Here is a 23900-nt window from a genome sequence, read left to right as displayed (position 1 = left end):
GAAGAGACCCGAAGAACTGTCCTCCGGGAAGCCTTTAGGAAGGAACAAATATGGTCATGTAGAGCAGTCGTCATCCAATGCCTTGGAGGGCTATCAATCCAACTTTCCTGTAGAGCAATAAAATTCCTCAAAACCGCAGCAACAGAACTGGAAAAAAGGAAATCATTAACTAATTTAATAAGTTCCAGCACACTCACTAATGGTATTGTTTACATGTTTTAAACTCTCCCGTTTTTAACTTCAAAATGTATATTTCACGAATGGTGGTTCCCCACCCTTTTATGATTTTTTTTAATGAAATCAAATAAAAGTATTTATTCATTGCATTTCTTATAGAGGGGTCCCCAGAACCTGTCCCTGTTAAGCCTACAAGGGTCAGGCAGGTTGCAGATTTTTTAAATACAGGTACACTGGAATGGAATCATATGGTGAGCGCTGAAGCCCACTAAAAACACAGTGCTTGCTATGAAGCAGATGGCTCGCAAGTCTGCCCAGATGTCGCTTGACTAACAGTTACCAAAAAGTGTGGAAAACGACTACAGAATCTGGAGAAGTACCCAATGGCACGAAATGTCGCCCTGGATTACAAATGGTCTTTAATGCTTTCTATACTTTCTGGCCTGGTTTACCATCAATAAAACTAATTTGACTTGCAGCAGCGAATAATATAGCAAATGCAGCAGTTACATTTTGGAATGCCAATCCACCATATTTGTGCTTTATTGGCGTTATGAACTAGCCATTCTAACCTAGCCTGTCTGGGACACAGGGCAGGATATATTGTCAATTTGAACGTTTCAGCTGTTTCGTTTCAGTTTAGGCCGCACTTCCAGTTTTGACTTTGGAAACTTGATTGGAAGTCAAAGCGCTCTATCGCTGAACAAAGAATTTTACAGGACACTGATTACCCTGGATCATGAGGGGCATAGACCATGGAAGTCAGCCTGAGGAAGTCCACTTCAGAAGTGAAGAGACTGCTGATTTTGGGATTCAGATGGGCTAACGTAGAATTCCGTAGATTGATTGATACTGCAATGCCCATCAGGTGTAGATTAGACATTATCTACACTCCTTTTAAGGGACCTTTGTTTATGGCATTGTAACATTGCGGATCCCCGAGATAGTGGTGAGGGCCATTTGGGCAGAGCGGAGTTATCTTTAGGGGAGATGTCTGGTGGGTACCTGGAATGAAAGGCTGTGATTCCGGTATGCTGGTACGGTGTTGTGGAGGGCTTTGGTGTGTGTGTGAGGAGCTTGAAGGTGAATCTTTTGTTGACTGGGAGCCATTGAAGGTCTCTTAGCTGTTCTGAGATGTAGCTGCAGCATGGGATGTTGAGGACCAGCCTGGCAGTGGCGTTCTGCATGTTCTGAAGTTTCCTGAGGAGTTTCTGGGTGGCACCTGCGTAGAGTGTGTTGTAGTAGTCGAGTCTGCTCCTGATGAGTGCGAGGGTGACCGTCTTCCTGGCCTCAGTGAGGATCCATCTGAAGGTCTTCGGAAGCAGGCAAGAGTGTGGAAGCATGATGAGGTGACGGCGTTGATATGGTGGTTCATGGGGGCCACCAGGAGTCTTCCCATGCAGCGGTCTTCTGCCCAAGGATGAGGACTTCGGTCTTGTCTGAGTTGAGCTTGAGGCAGCCTTCTCATCCAAGTGGTGATGGCCTTCATCCCATTCTGAAAGCTGTTTCTGGTGATAGGGGGTTTGTTGGTGGGGGAGAGAACCAGCTGGGTGTCATTGGCGTAGGAAACTATGTGGATTCCATGACTCTTGACGATGGTTGCAGGATGACCATGCAGATGTTGAAAAGCATGGGGCTCAAGGAGAAGCCATGAGGGACTTTGCTGCTGATCTCTGTGGGTTCTGAGAGGAACAGGGTAAGTCTGACTCAATCTACCAGCGAGGAAGGAGTAGATCCAGTCCAGGGCTTTTAATGGATGCAAGCGTCGTGGAGCCTCGTGATTAGGTAGTGTTGCGAGACGGTGTCGAAGGTGGTCGAGGAGGAGGAGGGCTGCTGTTTCTCCCCAGCTGAGGAGGGAGCAGTTGTCATGGGTGGCGGGGAGGAGGGCAGTCTCAGTGCTGTGGTCCCTTCAGATGCCGGATTGAGAGGAGTCCAGGGCGTGGTTGGCTTTGATGAACTCTGAGAGTTGGGCATCAATGGCCTTCTTGATGACCTTGGTTAGAAAGGGGAGCAGGGAGTCGAGGTTCTTGAGGTTTGTCGTCAGCAGACTGTTTCTTAAGCAGGAGATTGATCTTGCGGTGTTTCCAGTCATCACGTCTCGATGGAGCAGTTGATGGTGTGGCTTAGTTCCAGGGGGGATGGTCGTGGCGGCTCTGTGAATGATGAGGTGTGGGCAGGGGTGCAAGGGGGCTCCGGAATGAATGCTCTTGGAGGCAGAACTTAGTTCTCAACAGTGTCAAGATTAATATCAGGTCGGCACATAGAAATAAGCTGTCCAGTGTAAATGCTATAATGCCATGCACTTGCAGTCTGCACGCATTCTGGATGTTTTGCACTATTTTGATTTTCCTAGAAACACTACATTGCAAAATCCAAATAGTTGTCATATGCACATATATACTGTTTGGTATGTGCAATTTTTCCACATTGAGATACAAGTAAAAGAGTGGAGCATGAGACACCACCTTCAGTAGTTCCAAGTGTTAATGGCCATAGCACAAATTTTAGTTTGGTGCAAAAGCATTAGAATATAACCACACTTATGAATGTAGTATGTCAGGAATGCCGGATTGCCTGATCTTTTAACCCTTGGAGGTAGGTCCTCAAACCACTCATATTTATGCATCTCTGTTCTGTGCCCATAAAGATACACATGGGTGTTCCTTCCTCACTAATCAAAAAGCCAACCTTGTCATCTCTGAGTGAAAGGTGCAGGAATATTAAGAAAGCAAGATTCCTATATCATTTTAGAGGCAAAAGGAACATTGTAATCAAAGCAGCCTGTATCAAATGACAAAGGTTCCTAAACCACAGGTTAGCACACCAACTCTGCTTGGAAGGAATGAGGCCAACATGTAATACCACTGACTACTGATTCACATCACTGAGGGAATTGTTGATATGGAGGGGGTGAGGTTAATATGTTTACATCAGAAAAAAACAGTTTCCATGTGATTCAATTAGTAAGCACTTGTATGCTTCACACGATTTTCGCCATGGACTGGTGACGTTGCCCCACCTGTATGCTTCTTCACATTGTAACGATTGCTATTGGCAATTATAAGAATGGGTGAATTTTCCCTATTTTGACATTAAGATAAGTCATACTTTTACTTTGGGGTAGTGTCCCTACAACTGACGTCTGGCACAGTCAGATGGTTCTATATCATCTTTGACGATGCTCACTAAAGCATATTTAATTTGGTCGAAATGCCAACATTAAGTTACGTTAATTATATTTCTTAAGCGCAACGGATACCCAGAGGTGTCCTAGCGCTGAATGCTGCCTTTCGGATTGACGAGGTGTGTGTTGACCTAAGAAGTAAAAAGCCGGGTTTTAAGTCCCTTCATGAATGTCAGAAGCGCTGTGGTGCTCCTAAGGTGGAAAGGAAGCTCATTCCAGGCCCTGGCATGCACATGTGGTCAAACTTCTCCCCCCTCCCCCACTGGCTTTTGTTAAATGGGGTACAACCACATCTCTTTGAGTCTATAGAGAAGGGTTTTTAAAGGCCAGTGATAGTAGGCACTCAGCTGTGTAACGCAAATCGTAGTCCTGCAAAAACCGTTGGATGGTGCTACTAGGAGAGGGGATGAACCCTATAACTCCTCAATGTGGTGTGGGAAGAAGTCCTCACACTTCCTACATGTATATCTAAGCCTAGACACACATCAGGGTAAATAAACAGTATGTATAATCACTTCAACATTTCTGCATATTCAAATCAATGATCCGTAAACATATAAATGTGATGTTGCTTTGTCATTAATTGAGTTTTCATTAAGCCAAAGCCACTGGCTGGTTCTTTTTTGGCCTAATGAAAACTATGAAAACTGAATTAAAGACAAAGCAACATCATATTTATATGTTTATGAATCATTGATTTGAAGGTGCAGACATTTTGCAGTGATTATACATACTGTTTATTTACCCTGATGTTTGCCTAGGCTTAGATATACACAACCACATATCTTTCTCCGGCCGATCGGTGTACTCTTCTTGGGGTATAGCATTTGAAGCACCATTTTAGGTGGCCCGGGCCTCCTCCATGGAGAGCCTTAAAGACTGTGCATAATTATTTGAATTGGATCCGCTGTTTGACTGGGAGTCAATATCGCTATTTTATTCCTTTTTTAATCAAGACAAATTTAGGTGTTCCAGTCAAAAGTCTTGCTGCTGCGTTTAGCACACGTTGAAACCTGTTTAGATGTTTCTTTTGGATGTTTAGGTATAGACTATTACAATAGTCCACACGAGATAAGATTAATGATGTTATTACTACCTTGTGGCTGTCTGCCGGCAGGAAGAACATTATTTTCCTTTTCAGAAGAACATTATTTTCCTTATCATTTTAAGAAGATGGAAACTGGCAGAGGCAACCACATTTACCTGGTCTCCAAATGTCAGTTTGTTGTCAATGAGGACTCCCAGGTTTTTTGCTTTCCTAGTTGGCTCTGGGAGTGTACCTAGTTCTTCTGGCCACCAGTCTGGTGTCCAAAAGTTGGCATTATTGCCAAAAATGAGGACCTCCATTTTGCTTGAATTAGGCTTCAACACACTAGGTCTGCTTTCTAAATGGTTGATAAATCCCAGAAAATTGATTTAGCTAGTGTTTCAACAATGTGAGTTAATATGCAGCCTGCTAACTTGGGGTGCAATCTGCTTGAATTAAAAAAAAAATCTTTTGCACATATTACAGAGCACTGCGCTGTCTAAACTTTATTTCGTTTTTTTATTCAGGTAAAGGTATGCTCTGGAAACGTATGTATGGAATTCAAAACAACAAATGTGGTCCCTTTTGTGATTTCAATTAGTTTTTTTGGACTAATCAATTTACTGAGTTCAGGAAATGGTAACTGTGTGTCAATTTAAAGGATTAACTGCGGATATAAGTATTCACTAATTGAATCTCATGAACCATTTTTTGCCTGTACAACACTTAACCTATCTTCCGTTTGGTTTAAGGTTGGAGTATTGTTTTCTCTGCAAATAGCATAAGCATAATGCTAAAGAGGAGAAAACAATCAGCCTATCAAGTGGAAATTATGAGTATGGAATCACTTTTTAATATATCCAGTTAAATGTAATCTTCTATTTGAAAGACCATGACTAAAGTATTGCTACTGCTTGTAGCATCACAAAGGTATTCATGGGCTAAGTACTGAGATTAACTAAGTATTGTAAAAAGTATAATTTATAAGATTTGAATTTTTCTAAACGATTGCTTAGTTTAGTTCAAGCGAAGCCATGTTTAAAATTCTGTCTGTATAACCGTGGGAAAGCCAACTGAACACTATATTTGGTAAACCTGTGTATAGTAACATTCGGCTCCTCATGTTCCATACTAGTTTTTTGCTTCCTCAAAAATGATCCCATTTCAGAACAGTTTATAGAGAGTTCTAAATTGATTCTGAGTAAACTGATCATTAGAGAAGTGATCAGTTACTTTTATAGGCAGGCTGACCTAGGAGACACCTGTGGATTCTCAATACCAAACATTGTCCTGTCAGAAGCAGTTACAACTTTCTCACGGACACCATGATACTCCTACTAAACACGAGTGGAAGATTGTAGTAAACAAACTTGTCACCACAGTAGAGTCCAGATTGCCATCACAGCAGAGGTCTTTGGCATCTTGATAAATGAAGGGCAAAAAACAGCCAAGCTCAGGCTCCTTGATAATGTATGCTGCTTCTAGCCAGGTGTACAAGGGACAATCAGTTTAAAGTTTTTAATGTTAAATGAACAGCTAAAACAGCACTCAAGGAAATCCCTTTATTTAAAGAAGCATGGATAAAAAGATTTTTGTGTCTGAGGCTAGCAGTTTTCAGGGAAAAGGTCACACAAACGTGCTTAAATAAAGGAACAGAGTTATTTTGTTTATATTTTCTTCTTCAGAAGAAAATCGAAGCTAATGGTGATTTCATTATCCGTTCAAGGGGCAATTCGCGCTAACATTAATTTAATTAATTCATTAAGTGAGTCATAAATTGGATATTGATTTTAACTTCGAAAATGTGCTGAGCTCCAGGATTTTTCTATACATTTTGGAAACATTGCGTCACTGTGGGTATATAGTGTGTGCTAATGTATACTAAATAAAAGAAAATCTGAAGATTGTTATGTTTTCTACCACAATATAAGCCAAGAGAATCCAACAGAGGACAAGAGGCGGTCTGATCCATGGCAGAATTCCAAGACATCCGCGGAAGAAGAAAATAAATACAATAACATGTAGACACTTCATGTACATAAGCCCAAAGTTAGCCTTACAGTTTGTGTGTCAACATTTCATGGCTCATTATGACATCATGTAATGCTAAACCAGTCACGTCTGTCAGCAGTTAACGCACTATGATTTGATGAACAAATAAACTAACTACATGGTGGAGACAATATGGTGGGGTCTTTAGCATGCCGTGGTCTCAAAGAACAGGATAATGTTACACAGTTATTAGTAAAATGGTACTACTGGTGCCAGGTAACCATAGACAAAGGAATCTACAAAGCACAAGGATTTTTGTACCAGTTTTTCTAGCACCACCCAATGCTCGGAAGCGGTGCTCCAGTCCCGCTAAATCGAGAAACGAGAACGATGATGATTCAAAAAAATAACCTGGAAATGAAATGTAACATGATGATAGTTTTAATCTCCAAATAAAATGACAGCAAAATAAAGTAAAATGTAATACAGTGAAACAAAGTAATGATAAGCACAGATTGTGAAAACAGTGGATTATAATTTAAATTTACAGTAGACCCCTAAATATAAGATCAGCTTTCCTAGATGTTGAAATAAATATATTAGACGTTCATACTGAAGGTATACAAAGTGGCTGTTCTGGTTTATATGACGCTGTGTTCAAAGTATTTCTCTGTGGTCATGATTCACATTAACGTTTTACACCACAAGTCTTTTTTGTAAGTGAAACAGACTTTACAACGCTTTCTTCACCACACAATGCTTTCAACAAGAATCCTTTACCATGCAAAATAAGTATATTTCAGGTAAGTGTGTCTATACATATAATTTGGAGTTTAGGTCTGGGTAGGGGTATAGGGTGGTAGGGGTATTTTTAGGGTTTAGGGGTGGGTAAAGATATAAGGTGGTAAGGGTATATTTTAGGGTTTAGGGGTGAGTAGTAAAGGTATTGATGGGGTGTAGGATTATAGGGAGGTAAGGATCTTTTAGGGATGGGTAGGAGTATATGGTGGTAAGGTTATTTTTAGGGTTTAGGGGTAAGGGTATAGGGTGGCAAGGGTATTTTTAGGGTTTAGGGGTGGGTAAGGATATAAGGCGATCAGGTTATTTTTAAAGGTTTATGGGTGAGTAGGGGTATAGGATAGTAAGGATATTTATGGTGTTTAGAGGTGTGTAGGGGTATAAGGTGAAAGGTTATTTAAGGGTTATGGGGTGGGTAGGGTATTTATAGTGGTATAGTTATTTTTAAATTATAGGGGTGGGTAATGGTATAGGGTGGTTAGAGTATTTTTGGGGTTTTGGGGAGGCTAGAGATATGGGGTGGTATGGGTAATTGAAAAAGGGGAGAGTCTGAGGGTTCCCCCAATAAGGAATGCATTTTAATTAAAAAAATAATTAAAGATATATATATATATATATATATATATATATATATATATATATATATATATCTGCGCTCGTGTTGTACCATGAATCACGGGTCACTCCCGAGCGGGTGCTCAAAACGCGATGGTACGCGCGTTTAAAATTATTGGCTCACACTCCATTTCCTCGTTACGAAAACAAAGTTCAGCACTCCCGGGGGTACAGGCAGATGTTTCTTTATTTCGCCATTAGTCGCAGACAGTCGCATTTTGGACGCGAGTCCTTCGTCAGTGTTTCCTTTGCGCGCCGTCAAGCTGCTACCTGTATGCATGATTCTGACACGCTAAAGTGTAACTTAACCTTTTATCATATGATAAAAGGTTTAAGTTACACTTTAGCGCATATTTTATGCGTTCCAAGATGGCCGCACATTTCGCAGAAGCATACATGCGATCTAGATATCCATTTGATTAACACTGTTGGGCGTGTCAGAATGATGCATATAGGTAGCCGCTTGACGGCGCGCAAAGGAAACACTGACGAAGGACTCGCTTCCGAAATGAGTCTGTCTGAGACTAATGGTGAAATAAAGAAACATCTGCCTGTACCCCCGGGAGTGCTGAACTTTGTTTTCGTAACGAGGAAATGGAGTGTGAGCTATTAATTTTAAACGCGCGTACCATAGCGTTTTGAGCACCCGCTCGGGAGTGACCCGTGATTCATGGTACAACACGAGCGCCAATAGTTTGTTTATCGGGGCACCGTTTTGCTACGACGGGATTATACGAGGGAATCCATGAGAAACCGGCTGACCGGCGTTAAGAAAACAACACCGGGTAAGCCGCTTGAACTTTTTCTTCTCTCGTTAATGTTACATGAGTAACCGTCCAAAGACTGCAAAACAGAGCGAGTGGGGTTAAACAGGCTACACACAGGGAGGCTTCCCTGCGTGCCTTCGCCATTGGGATATGTGCGACAAAGCGGATCGCCGTGAGGCGGCACTGGATATTTTTAAAAAACGTGCATTAACAGCAGCAGCTCTGCCAGAAACGAGTGGTGGAGGGACAACAGCCCGGAGCTCCCTGCAGAACTTATTTCTGAAATTAGAAAGATGCTCGGAGAGGGAAATACGAAAGTGGTGGGAGGCCACCTCCCTCCAAAGCTACATGGATGTTGACAGGGTCCCGAGGGGGCTGCGAATTTACACGGTCCCCGCCTATGAGAACCCTGACCCCCAATTGTTGGAGCAGTGGGCGGAATTAACGGCGGCATCCTGCAAGGCCATGTTAGACCTGCTACTGAAGTTTGCATGGAGCGACAGGGCGAAAACAATGGAGGAGATTGAAAATTTGGAAAAAGAGATTGCCAAAGATGATGACAAAAAGAAACAGGAACAACTACGGGAAGAAATGAAAAAATGGCTGATGAAATATGAACTAAAAATCAGACAAAGAAAGCAAGAAAAGTATGAAAGGGACGAACGGGACTATGCCCTATGACGTATTCTTACTTCTCCAAAAATATTCGATACCCCGCGAAAGGCACTAAACAAAAAGAAAGGAACAGTGCCAATGATACCTGCGGAAACTTCGGAATCAGAGGTGACGGAGGAAGAACAATCGGGTGATGAAGTGGCATCAGCCTCAAAAACAACTTCCAAAAGCCCTTTTCAGTTGGAGTTCAGGTTGATACGCCAAAGCTGGCTGAGGGGAGGGAAATCAAGACCCCCAGAAAACGAAGAAGAACCCGAAGAGGAGGCTGGAAGAGGAAAAGGGGGAGCGGGATCCCAGAACCCTCGCAAAAAGAGGGGCAACCGATAGTAATCCCTGATTCTAACCTCACGATTATCAATTTAACTGATAAAATTCTAACCGAGGAAGACACCTTACAGCTGGGTCTAACATTCTGTCCGAGCGACAGATTAGAATACACACAGACCAGGATAGACCTATTTAGGTTGGTCCGCAAAATTAAACTTCACAAATTCTTCGTACTAAAGCCTGCAAATACGGAAAAAACGAAAGAAAAAAAGTACGAGAGAAATGACTGATACCTTGAGCACTAGAGACTTAAATCCCATGGAAACCTTGACAGAATTAAGAACTGAACAAGATCTGGAGATATGTGACGATCCGATAATGAGAGCAAGGAGAGCAAACATTGAACAACAAGCTCCGGAAACCAATTTTAAGGCACCATCGAAATTCAATCCACAGATGCCTTATGATGCCATCGACACGTTCTCAGAAGCAGTGATTGATGACCTGATGAAGTTTAGGATCACCGGACAGAGACACAATTTCCAAAAAATGAATTTGTCTGGAATGCAAACACAGATCTTATCTGAGATAAGCAAGAATGACGAGATTATTGTGAAACCCTCAGATGAGGGAGGAAATATTGTTTTACTCCCTAGAGAACAATACTGCCAAGAGTCCCTTCGTCAACTGGGGGATGTGAATTGTTATACAAGAACAAACAAAGATGAGTATGCTCAAAGTATACAAACGTATCACGATCTACTGAATAAATGGCGAAATAGATCTATGTTGGACACAAATGAATTACTATTCTTGCGTAATCATGAGCCAGTAACACCAACTTTTTACCAACTGCCTAAAGTGCATAAAAACCTCCGCTTACCACCAGGGAGACCAATTGTGTCGTCAAAGGGAGGACTCACTGAGAAACTCTCAATGTACATTGATTCATTTCTTGCACAATTGGTTGTCACACTAACGTCTTATGTAAAAGACACCGAGGATTTTATTGAACAAGTTGAGAACATCTAGTGGGACAAAACATACATACTCATAACTCTTGACATCACGAGCCTCTATACGTGCATTCGGCATGAGCAGGGAGTTGAGGCTGTAAGATACTTCCTAGAAAAAAGACCAATGAAGTACACTGAACATGGGGTTATGTTGATTGAACTACTTGAATTCTGTTTAACACACAACATTTTCCTATTTCAAAATGATCTATACAAACAGATCTCAGGGACAGCGATGGGCACCTGCTTCCCCCCCAGTTACGCAAATTTATTCGTGGGCTGGTGGGAGGAGCAGGTGGCCCTGGGAGGTGATAACGCTAAATGGGCTGATAATGTGGTTGTGTGGCGTTGTTACATAGACGACCTGTTCCTGGTATGGAGGGGCTCCTTCAACCAGGCAGAAGATTTTATCAGGGATCTGAACAGAAATAACTTGAACCTAAAATTCACTAGTGACCTAAGCAGAGAGGAAGTGCACTATTTGGATTTAAAGGTTTTTGGTAACGAAGGGAAACTCGAAACATCATAATACAGAAAGCCCACTTCGGGCAATAGCATATTACATGCCAAAAGTAGTCACCCTGGGAACCTAATTCGAAGCATACTCTATGGTGAGCTGTTGAGACTCCGGCGGAATTGCTCAAGGGATTCCGACTTTATTAACGCAGCAAATTAATCTATTTTAAGATTTGAAACCAGGGGATACGACCCCAGTCTTCTTAAGAAAACTTTCCAGAAAGTTCTCAAAATATCAAGATGGAGTTTTCTTAATGCTAAAGAACCAAAGGCCCAATCTGATCTTAACAACAAATTTAGGATGGTGACAACTTTCTTGAGTGATGCCAACCAATTGAGAAGAATACTAACTAAAAACTGGCATGTACTGCGTCTGGACCCCATTATAGGGCAGGACGTTCCCATCCGTCCCCTGATAACCTTTCGAAAACAAAATTCTTTGAAAGATAAATTGGTACAAAGTCATCTCATGCCCCCCAAGCCTAAGAAAAGCAATACCCTCAAAGACATGAAGGGATTCTTTCCGTGTGCCAAATGCAAAGCCTGTGAAAACAGCAAACGAGTTCTAACATATAATATTCCTGGTCTAAAAATACCAAGAAAAATAACTAAGTTTATCACATGTCATACCCCCTATGTTGTGTACTGCCTGATGTGTCCCTGTGGACTAAAATATATCGGCAGTACAATTAACAATGTGAAGATGCGAATCTTGGAACACCAATGTGCCATCTGCAATAAAGATGTAAATTACCCGGTGGCACGGTATTTTGCCAAGGAACATCAGAGTAATAGGGATCTATTACAATATTTTGGCATAGATCATGTTCCGATAAATCCTAGGGGATGTGATAGACTTTTGAGGCTACGTAGACTAGAATCCCGCTATATCATCGATTTACAAACAAAGCATCCACATGGGCTGAATAGTGGAGAGGAATTATTTGGTACACTTAGGAAAATGAATGATCAACTTTAAATTGTTTTTGGGCTACCTTATTAATGAACTTAACTGTTTTTTGTTTTTTGTCTATGGTCTTATGCTATGTTGTCCGATACTATGAAACTTGATGGAGACAGAGGTGTCTGTACTCCAATTGATTGAATGCTGCTGGAATAATGTAATGGAATTATCATTGGGACATGCCTATGATGAATTTACTAATTATGGAATTTATTCGAAATCGCATGGAGCGAGCGAAGGTAGCTGGTGATATGCCGATCCACGGCTCTTTGGGTATGATAAAAGGTTTAAGTTACACTTTAGCGCATATTTTATGCGTTCCAAGATGGCCGCACCTTTCGCAGAAGCATACATGCGATCTCGATATCCATTTGATTAACACTGTTGGGCGTGTCAGAATGATGCATATAGGTAGCCGCTTGACGGCGCGCAAAGGAAACACTGACGAAGGACTCACGTCTGAAACGCGTCTGTCTGCGACTAATGGCGAAATAAAGAAACATCTGCCTGTACCCCCGGGAGTGCTGAACTTTGTTTTCGTAACGAGGAAATGGAGTGATATATATATATATATATATATATATATATATATACATACCTCTCAGAGGGCCACAGGGCACTCAAGGGCTACTGGGCCCAACCGTGGTGGCTGCGGTCTTTTACGTTTGATGTCCTGGGACCCAAACAACTATGGATCCTGCTTTACTGGGCCACGTACCCCTTCCACCTTTAGAACGTGGTCTCTGTGGACAAGCAGTCAAGGACACCCTTGGGGGGAGGGGGAGTGGGGAGCGTGGATACAGGTAAGTAAACATGACTTATAACTCAAAATGCACACAGTACTTACAATTAATTTGCAGTCAAACATTTGTTTTTATAAGACAAAGAAGTATTTTATTTCCAACTCTACACATTCAATAGAATAATAATATTCACGAGCAATAACACAATCCCCTTGAGGTCGGGACTCTAGTAGAAGTCAGGCACGCCCCTGTCCCACCTTCTGGCTTATAACATAGTCAGGGGTTATTCCCCATTCACTAGTGGCTGCATCCAGGGAATGCTCACTAATAGACCATACTCAAGAGTTCCCCTTTCACGCTCAGGAATTCGTCAAAAGTGTCTATGGTGCCGCCGCATCTTTGGCAGCAAATCCTCTGGTGCCCAGAGGCCCTGTTCAAGTCTTATGCACTCCCCTGCAGCACGGAAGCGTTTGGCTGGTGTCAGAGTGCAGGCACTCACAAGTTCAGATCTGGCTCCTTGAAGTTAGGCTGCTGGCAGCACCGGGCAAGTGCTGGCTCACTTTTCTGAGTGGCGCAGCTAGTTCTCCCCAGAGATCGGAGACGTTACAGCTGGCGAAGATGTGTCAAGTCAATTTCTCCACAACCGGGTGGGGGTATTCATTCCTTTGGCTCCCGACTGGAGTCCAGCCGCACTCCAGTCCCAGAAACCCTTCGCAAGTTACTAATGGCAGCACGCCTGGCATATGGGGGTTGCAGCTGCACCTCCAGACACAACACAGAATCCTCTGGTGCAATCGCCCACACCACAGCAGCTGCTCATGGTACAATGGTCACTAAATTATTTCCATGGTGGCCCCCTTGGCATACAAGGACACCAATACGAGGCATTACAGGCTTTGCACTCCCCACACAGTGCTCGCTCCATGGCTTAGTCTAGGGTGGACCTCCCCTGGCATACGGAGGAGGGGAGTCACCTGAAAACAATCCGACACAATGGCTGCGGCCTGATCGGTGCACTACCGAATCCTCACACCTCGCACAGGGAGCCCTCATGAAAGGGCTCTCGCCTGGCCCTCACTTTCTCCTTCACTCTCTCCTTCCTCACCGGGCACATTGGTCTTGGCAGGTGCTGGTACTCCAGGGAAAGTGATCTTGAATTTCCCTGGGTGATGTCCTCTCACCCAGCAAGGAGACTGCAGGCCTTTGCTCCCTAGTCCTGACCAGCACAGGCAGAAGTATTGCAGAGCTTCCCCTCCTCACACTGCCAGTCTGGCTGATTGGCAGATGTCAAAGTTTGGGGTCTTGTCCTCCCCTTCTTATAGTCCATTTCCAGACAGAAAAATGTGATTTAGGATCCGGGTTTTTGAAATTTTACCTTTACGCATTGCACTATTACAAGTACACATATGTTCAGTACACAAAATTAGTCTGTGCACACTGTTCAGCACTGAAGCTTTTCTACATTGTATTCGGGAATGCTATTTACAAACACACACACTGCCAGTAAACACACACGGCATGTCTGCAATGCACAACACTTTATCGTTCATGTATTGTGCTTCACGCAACCACACACACACCCAGCACACACCTTCATTGCACATGCACTGCACAGCACTACATCTCTCATGTAATGTATACCTCACAGGCATACAAACATCCAGTACAAGCACTAACTACACATATACTGCAATGTACTATATCTCTGGACTGTACCCTTCCCAGGCACACAAGCATCTAGCACGGAGTCACTACTCCTGCACTGTGCAGCACTCCACATCTACCTGATGTAGGCATGGGGGAGTTAAGCATACAGCAGGGGAACTTTAAAAAAAAGTGCATGAGCCTTTTGGCCTCAATTCAGTGACACAGGGTAACAAGCATTTACAATGCAATGGTCTCGGCATTGTTAAAGTTAGAGCTATTGGCATTGCTTCTGACATTATTTTTCTATGTTTTTGTTTTTAAAAAGAATGCGCTTGCATGTCTGATGTCTGTGCTGCTGTCTAAACATAGGAATGTGTACTGGAGGATGTACAGCGAGTATACGCTAGGTACGACTGGCTCACTTTTGTGCCATAGTGCGAAGCTGAACACAATGCAGAACATGAATTATTAAGAGGACCAAGAGGCCTTTATGTGGGATCACACCACTTCCACAAATGTATACTAGAATCATGAAATGGGTTTCCGAAGAGTGACATGGATCGTCACCTCCTCTGCTGTAAAATATAGGCATGTGCAGTGCTAAACCCCTGTCCCACTGGCTGTGTGCGCAATCAGACACACACACATTATGTGTAGAGACAGGGTAGTGCAAAATCAGAGACAAACTTGTAATGCAGGCATGGTGTAATACAGCACCTAGAGCTTGTAAGTATATCAGCAGTGTGCACCCATGTGAACCACCAACTGTATGAAACTCAGTGCTGCTCTTAGCCCGGGCAGACCCGCCTGCACACGGCAGCGCAGCCTCTGCGTGGACCGCCGAGCACTCTCGCTCGGGAGCCCTGGGGCGGAGGAAGGCGTGCTGAGGATGGCCTCGGACGAGCTCCCACGAGCGGGCACGCCCTCCTCGCGGGGCGTGGCCGGCCGGGCGTGTCCACTTATATGCATGCAGAACAACGACATCTCAAGCTTTTGGTAACCCAGGTGTTGGTCACTACTGGAAAGATGTTTTCTGTGACTCTGCTAACACCAAAACTCTCCATTCATGTGCTGGGTTGGAGAAATTTCTACAACATATCTACATCTTATATGCATGCAGAACAACGACATCTCAAGCTTTTGGTAACCCAGGTGTTGGTCACTACTGGAAAGATGTTTTCTGTGAATCTGCTAACACCAAAACTCTCCATTCATGTGCTGGGTTGGAGAAATTTCTACAACAGCGTTGTAGAATATTATCCTGCATTCAATCAGTCACAGGAGTGGACCTACCGCCGCCAGACTCTGCCAACACAGTCTACAGGGCCCCGGGTAATTTATTTATATAGCGCTTACCACCCCTGACGAGGCGTCAAAGCACTTTTTGGTGAGTAGCATGCTACTCCGGAACCCAAAAAGTATTAGTGGTGGTTTAGTATAGTTACACCTGTTTTGGAAGGCAATTTAGTATTAACCCCTTCCACGCTGATGACGAGCTGGGCTCGTCATGGCGCAGCCTCCTCGCACGCTGATGACGAGCCCAGCTCGTCACGTAACATGCGTTTTAGAAAATCTCAGCGTAGGAGCGGAATTCCGCTAGCGCGCATGAGGTTAAAGAAGCAGCTGCAAATATGTATGTTCCTGTTTTTTTTTTAATTCCTAGAGCCTGAGTGCACAGATTGGGTCTGAGCAATGCATGGTGGGTTTTCCCTCATTTGCATTGGGGCTATGACAATGCAAAAGAAGTATTGCCTTTGCTCATGAAACACATTCTGGGGCACCCACCAAAGGCTCCTGCACTGAGTACTCCCAGGAAGTGATCCAGTAAGTCCATCCTCCAGTTATCCCTTGAGAAGGTGAAAAGAGGCTCGCACAGACAGCAGTCACCCAGGAGGGTGCATTGCCTTACCTCCTCTGGAGGTAGTCATGGATTGCCATTGTAGACACACAAAATAGTGCAACAACTGTTGCACTACCTAGATCTGTTCAGCGCCCTGAAGGCTGCCCATGAGAAGGGTCCAGAATGCTCCCACCTGGGTAGATGCTTTGTAAGCTGTGGCCCAATAGTTGTGGAGGGCCAGTGGGACAGAAAGAAGTGAGTGAGCTGCTGCTAAATGTTGGCGTGGTGTGTGCAGCACATACAATTAATTACTGAGATAGTGCATTCACAGTTGAAATGTGTGGGCTTGATTGGTGCCTGCAAGCTCTGTGGGTACACACTGTTGTAAATTGTTCAGTGCCCTGTGTTTCTATCTTAATCCATCCTGTGGTGTTCTAGAATGCACTGAGTAATAATGTACTCTCTTGCAACCTCTGAAATGTTTAACCAGTTCCGTGCTCGTGTCGGCCGTTGGCCGATACGAGCACTACCTCCCTGGTGCAGTGCACGACCGTTGGCTGATGCAGCCACCCCACCGAATAGAACGCATGGACAGCGGCGGATTTTGCACTGCGGTAAACGTGTTAATATGTTCCCTCATCCTTGTTTAATAAAGGTGGGCGAGCCACTGAAGCCTCGAGCCTGAGACTTAGATCTGGCTGACGTCAAGGTCCTCTTGCACCCATGAAGTGAGGACTCATGTGCCTCCTGCCTGCCACTCACGTTCTAACTTTAAGAAACCAAGAATTAAAGACAAAGCATTGACCTTTCATGTAAAACAGAAGAGGCAAATAGACACCCACCTAGTGGACAAATTTCTCAATGTGAACCAGAAAACCTAGGATCAGTCCTGGTTTCCCAGGTTGAACAAAGTGTTTGGTCCTAGACAAATATTTTATTTCATCATGCCTGAGTTCAGGATCTGCGCTGTACAAAAACCTCTTGTATTTGATTTATTAACCTATAAACTTGCTCCATGTATTATAAGATTGTAGGTCATATATAGGTGCATGTCTCGTCAGGGGTCATAGGTTCTATAGAAATGTAATTACAATACAATGCCTGACCGCATGCTTGTCTATCATTTCACCAAATGGCATTTCCCTATGAGTTGGGAGGCCTAAAGTTTTCTAAGTTTATGTTTAAAAATAGTGATACAATCTGATGTTCTAAGGTGAAGTGCTTCCGAATGTTAAAGAAAGACACTTTTTGGGATTTTAGAAAGACTTTATCATATTTCAACGTGAAATGTGTTGCACAATTTACAAGTCAACGGCAGCAAGCATCGGGATGGGCTTTCATGGTGCTGACCCAAGCAACTGTTTTATGCGCCTGCTGTCCGTAAAGGGAATTCATATTTCCTGATATTTTTCTAGGTTACTGCTTTATAGACAACACATGGCAGAAACAGGAAGAGACAATTCTTACTCAGTGTTTCAGAGGTGTACTATCTGGAGAAAAAAGCAATAACTCTGAGAAATATTGGGAGAAATAAATTCGCTTTACACCCCGAAGGCACATAAAAGAATTGCTTAGCTCTACCCTGCGCCAGAAAAGCCCATAATGCAAAGTCCCAGGCATGTTCATGGCTCGGATCTCAGGGGCATTTAGAGTCAAGCCAGACAGACCCCTGGCTCAACTTTTTAGAGCCAATCCGGCCCTTACCTCGCTCTGCTAATTTGCTGGCTCTCCCGCTTAGTACTTAATTTGAATCGGTGGTGCCGTTATTTTTCCTGATCATGAGTGCCCGAGAGAGCGAGAAGGGAAAACAAACAAATCGGAAAGAAGGAAAAAGAGACGGAACCCCGTCACAAGGGGAGGATAAGAAGGAAACTGCAAAGATAAGATAAAAGGACAGGGTGCGCTTGGTAGTGGATTAAAAATGTGTGAGGTGGTTTCCAGACAACGCAGTCTTGGTATTCGGCGCGCTGACGTGTAATGGCACCGGCCGCGGGATTGTAAACGGAGCTTCGGGCAGCAGCACTCACTATTTTACACATTAAGCACTTTTCCACCTGTTTTATTCATTAGTAAATCTAGCGTGTGCATTCCTCAGACAGCACCCACCTGTGGGTGACTGGAGTTTGTTTTGACTCTTGTTCTATTCACAATTGTAAAGTCATTCAGAATCACTAATGTTCTGCTGCTTCCGTCAACTGTTATTGTATCAGTCACAGCTCCCGCTTTCCGCTTTGATTTTCCACCGTGATATCTTTAGCAGGTTGTATTTGGCCGCCTGATTCATAGAGCTCTGTCCCAAGCCCAGGCAGGCTGCCATGGCGGGCGCGGGATGAGACACCGGCAGGAGAGGAATAAAACTGCGCAGCCCCGACGGGCAGCTCAGAGAGGGCCCGCCGGCCCCGAGACACCGCCGACAGACAGCACCTACTTCCGGTTTGGCCGGCAATGCTTCCGGGTCGCCGCAGGCAGCGCGGCGGCCCGCCCTGCACGGGGAAGGGAGGCAGCTTCCCAGGAGGACAGCACCTGGCCGTGAGCGCGTTCTCGTGCGCGTGGCCTTAACAAATCGCCGCGCGCGGCCAGTGCTGTCCTCCTGGGAAGCTGAGTCGCTAACAATAAGGTCTCTGGCGAGAGCGAGCTTCGCTCGCTTCTAGCCGAGACCTAAAAAGGGCCTGTTCACTACTACTGACCACTACAAGGTTTGCTGCCACCACTGTGCTTCTTAACTTCTGGCGAAGCCTTCCACCACTATAAGGGTAGCGCAAAGGATCCCATCCCTGTCCAACAAGACTGCTATCTGTGACACAGGCCTTTGTCATGGCACACATGCATGATCTGTGTTCATCTATGAGGGGAATAAAAAAATCTGCATTTTGGATGTAGACAATAGTACAGGTGGGCACTCTGGGGAGAAGAACACATCAACCATGAAGAACGTTTCCATCCCAACAATATATATATTTCAAAATATATATATATATATACACACACACAACAATATATTTCAATATATATTAGGCATTTGAATTATCTTAAATTAACTTGGAATGCGTGGTAAAGGCATTGCGTGGTAAAGGCATTGCGTGGTAAAGGCATTGCGTGGTAAAGGCACTGCGTGGTAAAGGCACTGCGTGGTAAAGGCATGCGTTGTGAATTCATGCACCCCCCTTTCAGTAGAAATATAACTGAGAAGTGACATTACGACAACGTTTACTTAGAGCAACATGCACCAAAGCAATGCACAGAATTTAAATACTATCAAAAGTAGGAAATAGGCAGCTAAAGATGTCCTATAAATGGAACATAGGGAAAGACTAGCTGCAGAAAGGGACCTGCAGAATGCTACGGATCAGCTTCCCAAAGGTACTGGCTACTGAAGGACCAATACAGGCAAACGTTTCAAAAGAAAGTTAGTCTTCAGAACATAGACGCTTGACCTCAATTACAAAGAGCATGAGTGGGCCATGTGATAATTGTGAGCAAAAATGGCCGGCTGAACACAGCTCTTTTATTGTACCTGAACTGTTGATGCTCGTACTAGTGTGCAGAGCTCCACCCCAGGACCACCTGTTTGGTCTCTGCCTTGGTTTTTGGCTCCTCTCCATTGTGCGGCGGACAACAGCTTCATGGCGCTCCTTGAAGGCAATAGAATGAGACATCAGTCGAGGGCATTCCAAGGCACATAACTAGTACAGCTCATACTACTTTAGCTAAAAATGAAAACACCTTTGTCTAAGATGTTGTTTAAATTTTATAATACAAAGGAAAATAATGTAATATGATACTTTAGCGAGTGAAGCTTTTTATCCCGTAGATATTCAGAAAGGGAAGGATTTCTACTTTTCCAAAGACACCACTTTAAAAAGTTACTCCGTATTCTGTAACTTTGAATAAAAGATTGCTACAGCCGGAAAATCTGCAAGTATTGGTTGGACGAGCAGGGCAAGCAGGCATTTTTCGCTTTAGACGTTTAAGCCCAAAGATGAACTCATGGCCCAAAATATAGTAACGCCAACAAATAATGTGGGTCTTTTATCTTTTATTCGGAAAAACTTTTTTCATACAGATTACATACTCTGCATGATATGTAACCATGATCAACAACATGTGATGGATGGGATTGCTTTAATTACTGGACAATAATGATATAAACATCCTTGCATTGCATGTTTTTGCTTTTTTAGGAAGCACACTACACACACTACACACACACACACACACACACTACACACGCACTACACACACACACACACACACACACACACAACGTTTCTATTTTAAAAACTGTTCAGTGTATAGGACAAGGCATTTACTTCTACAGAACTACCACCTCACTGATGAGGACCTTGCTAGGGGAATCGCTCCAACTGCCGAACCCAAACTAAGCAGAGGAGAGGCTTTTTTTGTCTCACTAGGAAATAGTTCTTTGGGATGGGTGTGTATGATGATGTCAGAATGATATAATACAGAGAAAGGGTATATTTAGGGAGGAGACTTCAGGTTGAAGTTTCATCAGGAAGATGTTTCTTGGTTGGTGAAGCAGCCCGAAAAAGGGTCAGTGCATATTTCCATTAATTGGCCAAAAGCGTAAGATAGTATTAACACATAATAGGGGATGATTTTGATGATGTGTGTGACCCAAATCCAGACCGCACACGAGTGGGTATTGGGACTCACATACCTACTCCTCTGGCTAAATTTACTAATTCCCTGGGTCTAACTGATCTCTGGCGCTGACATAATTTGGTCGCCCGCACCTATTCATACTTCTCTGGGGCACACAATCTTCTCGAGACTTGACGGTTTCTTCACTCCCGCGGGAGAGGTTATAAATATAGAGAGGGTGGTGTATTTGGCAAGAGGAATCTCTGACCACTCGCCACTTTGGCTAACGATAGGCGAGAGGGGGAATAGACAACGTATAGAATGGAGATTGAATGCATGGGAACTATGTGATAAAACTCTTCAAGGAGTAAAACACTGAGATTGAGCTCTACTTTAGTGAAAACGAGGGCTCAGTGCCCTCGGCGACAAGCCTATGGGAGGCCTATAAAACAGTAATACGGGTAGGATATAGGATGATGAGGCAAGGAAGAGACATGAGGAGGCTCAACAAGTACAGATACTGGAAAAAAAGCTCTTACAGCTTGAAACAGAAGTAGACCCCGATGACGACACGACCCGGATGTGCCAAATCGCAGTCACATGTTGGAAACTCTGAGCTTTGACAGAAAGGGAAGTATTGACTCAAATTCAGGCCTCACATCATCATCTTTACGAGTCAGGATACAGGGCAGGGAAACTACTGGCCTGGTTAGGCAGGAAGGATAGAGAGGCGAGATGGGTGACCACAATACATGAAAAAAAAAAGAGGTGCATGACCCAGGACATGCCATAGCAGGGGCAGTTGCCCACTTCTAAAAGGGGCTTTATGATGCCAGGCCACTAGCAGAGGTGTGACAGATAGCTGCCTACCTTGGGGAGATAGAGACCACTCCCTGGCCCAAAAAGGCCAGGATGGCCTAGACTAGGATATCACTCTGACAGACGGAATAGATGCAATCAGTAGGCAAAAATCAAGGCCAACCATAGTAGTAATCCATAAATCAGGGAAGCCATCAGAGTGTTGTGGGTCGTATTGCCAAATCTCACTGCTTAACCCCTTCAATGCTCATGACGAGCTCAGCTCGCCATGAGGTACACCTCTCGTACACTCATGACGAGCTCAGCTCGTCATGAACAATGGGAATCAATGATGGTCAGCGCACAGGGTAAATCTGCACCGCACCGATGGTGTTAATGTGAAAACCAAAATCCTGGCATCTATTCTAGCGACTCGACTGATAGCGGTAACCTCGTCCCGCATCCACCAAGACCAATCAGGCTTTATGCCCAAGAGAGCTACGTGCCTCAACCTCTGTGGCCTAGCCAACAGGCCAGCTACAGCGAAAGACAGATCCACCCCACATCTCTTTCTTTCCTTAGATGCGGAAAAAACCTTTGACACAATTCACAGGCCTTTCATGGGCCAAGTCCTGATTAAATGTGGCTTCGGACAAAGCTTTATAACTTGGGTGGACTTTCTTTACAATAACCCAAGATACAAAGTCTGAGTCAATGGGACACTGTCTGTAGATTTTCCAATTAATTTCCTCTGTCCCGCCTTTTATTCACCCTGATATTGGAGCCACTGGCATGTCTGATCAGAGCCCTTCCTGGGATAAGTGATTTCCAAGATAATGAAAGATGTCTTAGGGATGAACGGATCTCGCTTTATGTGGATGACATTTTACCCTACATATCTAACCCAGATGAGACACTCCCTTTAATACTGCAATTGTTTAAGAAATTCGGCAACAATAAGAGCTATAGTATAAACTGGGACTAATCAAACCTCTACCCCGTGGGAGGCGCAATGGACATGCACACATTACCGGGACATCTCCCTGTCTCTGAGGATGAGTTTAAATACCTGGGATTGTTCATTTCTACGAACGAGATAGACTGCCTACACGACAGTATCAGGCGGGTCATCACAGAATTACGAGATTACGCTGGCAGATGGCGAAGAATCCCTTTGACGTTGCTAGGTAGAGAAGCCATGAATACGATGATCACTCTCCCTATGTTACTCTACATCCTACAGAACACATATCACACAGTCCCAGGAGCAGTCTTTAACATAATTAACAATGAACTTCATACATTATTGTGGAATTGGAGCTACCCGGGAATTGCGTTACAGACACTACAACGCAACCAATACAACGGAGGGATTGCACTCCCAGACATACAGCCCTACTACAGGGCCGCACATCTCATTGTAATCAACGAGTGGGGGCATGCAGCGGGAGATCACCCAACGTACGCTCTGGAAAGACTCCAGTTCCAGAACGACACCTACCTCCACTACATCTACGGAGGCTCAGGCACTCTAGGCCTTCTGCCTGCTATGCAGAGATCAATTGAGGCATTGAAGGGGGCAGAGAGACAAATGCAATGGGATAAGAAGCTCACAAGGGCGACACCACTATGGAAAGGTAAGAGAATACCCAAAATATCCGGACTACAGGGTTTCAGGAAGTGGGACATTGTGGGGATTTCCACAGTGGGCAACATCTTACAAGGTGGCAACCTAGTCCCCTTTCCGGAGCTGCAAATCGAGTATCAACTCGCACACTCACAGAAATACAAATACCTCCAACTGCAGCAGGCCTGGAAAGTAGAGAAAGTGGACACAACTGACATCCCCGAAAATACACCACTTGAGGGCAGATTGTTACAAGAGGAAATACCTTCCAAGGCAGTCTCCTGGACATATAAAATGCTAATCAATAACATGCCCTACAAACTGAAGTCCCTACCGTCCAAATGGGAAGGCACTACTGGTCCGTTAGAAGACATTGACTGGGAGGGGACTCTGATGCACCCAAGAGAGGTGGCAATTAAGCTATGACTACAACTAATACAATACAAAATCCTACACAGGGTCTACTTTGATAGGGCCCGACTACACGCCATGGGGAGAGCAGTCTCGCCCAATTGCCTATGCTGCAACTAAGAACTAGGTACATACCTACATGCATACATTATGGGAGGGCCAATATGTCCAGAGATACTGGGCCCGGATACTGAAAGAAATTAATTACATACCAGACCCACAGATCCCTCTGGA

The 23900-nt window shown here is 44.1% G+C and overlaps 1 protein-coding gene across 4 annotated transcripts in view; it reads right to left on the bottom strand.

Moving 5' to 3' along the window:
• Positions 1-23900, bottom strand: part of LOC147667170 (ensconsin-like) — a 652025-nt gene that overhangs the window by 276836 nt on the left and 351289 nt on the right. For 2 of the 4 annotated variants that reach the window (XM_086948874.1, XM_086948873.1), the window contains 2 exons: positions 19743-19860; positions 6702-6791 (listed from right to left, as the gene is read on the bottom strand). In XM_086948874.1, coding sequence (XP_086805000.1) covers positions 6702-6791; positions 19743-19830 — 178 coding nt within the window. In that variant the 5' untranslated portion in view covers positions 19831-19860. The remainder of the gene's footprint in view (positions 1-6701; positions 6792-19742; positions 19861-23900) is intronic. The other 2 variants (XM_086948875.1, XM_086948876.1) reach the window with 1 other exon arrangement.

Source organism: Lissotriton vulgaris, unplaced genomic scaffold (assembly GCF_964263255.1).
Source record: "Lissotriton vulgaris unplaced genomic scaffold, aLisVul1.2 SCAFFOLD_1069, whole genome shotgun sequence".
Taxonomy (NCBI): domain Eukaryota; kingdom Metazoa; phylum Chordata; class Amphibia; order Caudata; family Salamandridae; genus Lissotriton; species Lissotriton vulgaris.
Note: the sequence above shows the minus strand (reverse complement) of the source record. Positions and strands in the feature narration are given on the sequence as shown.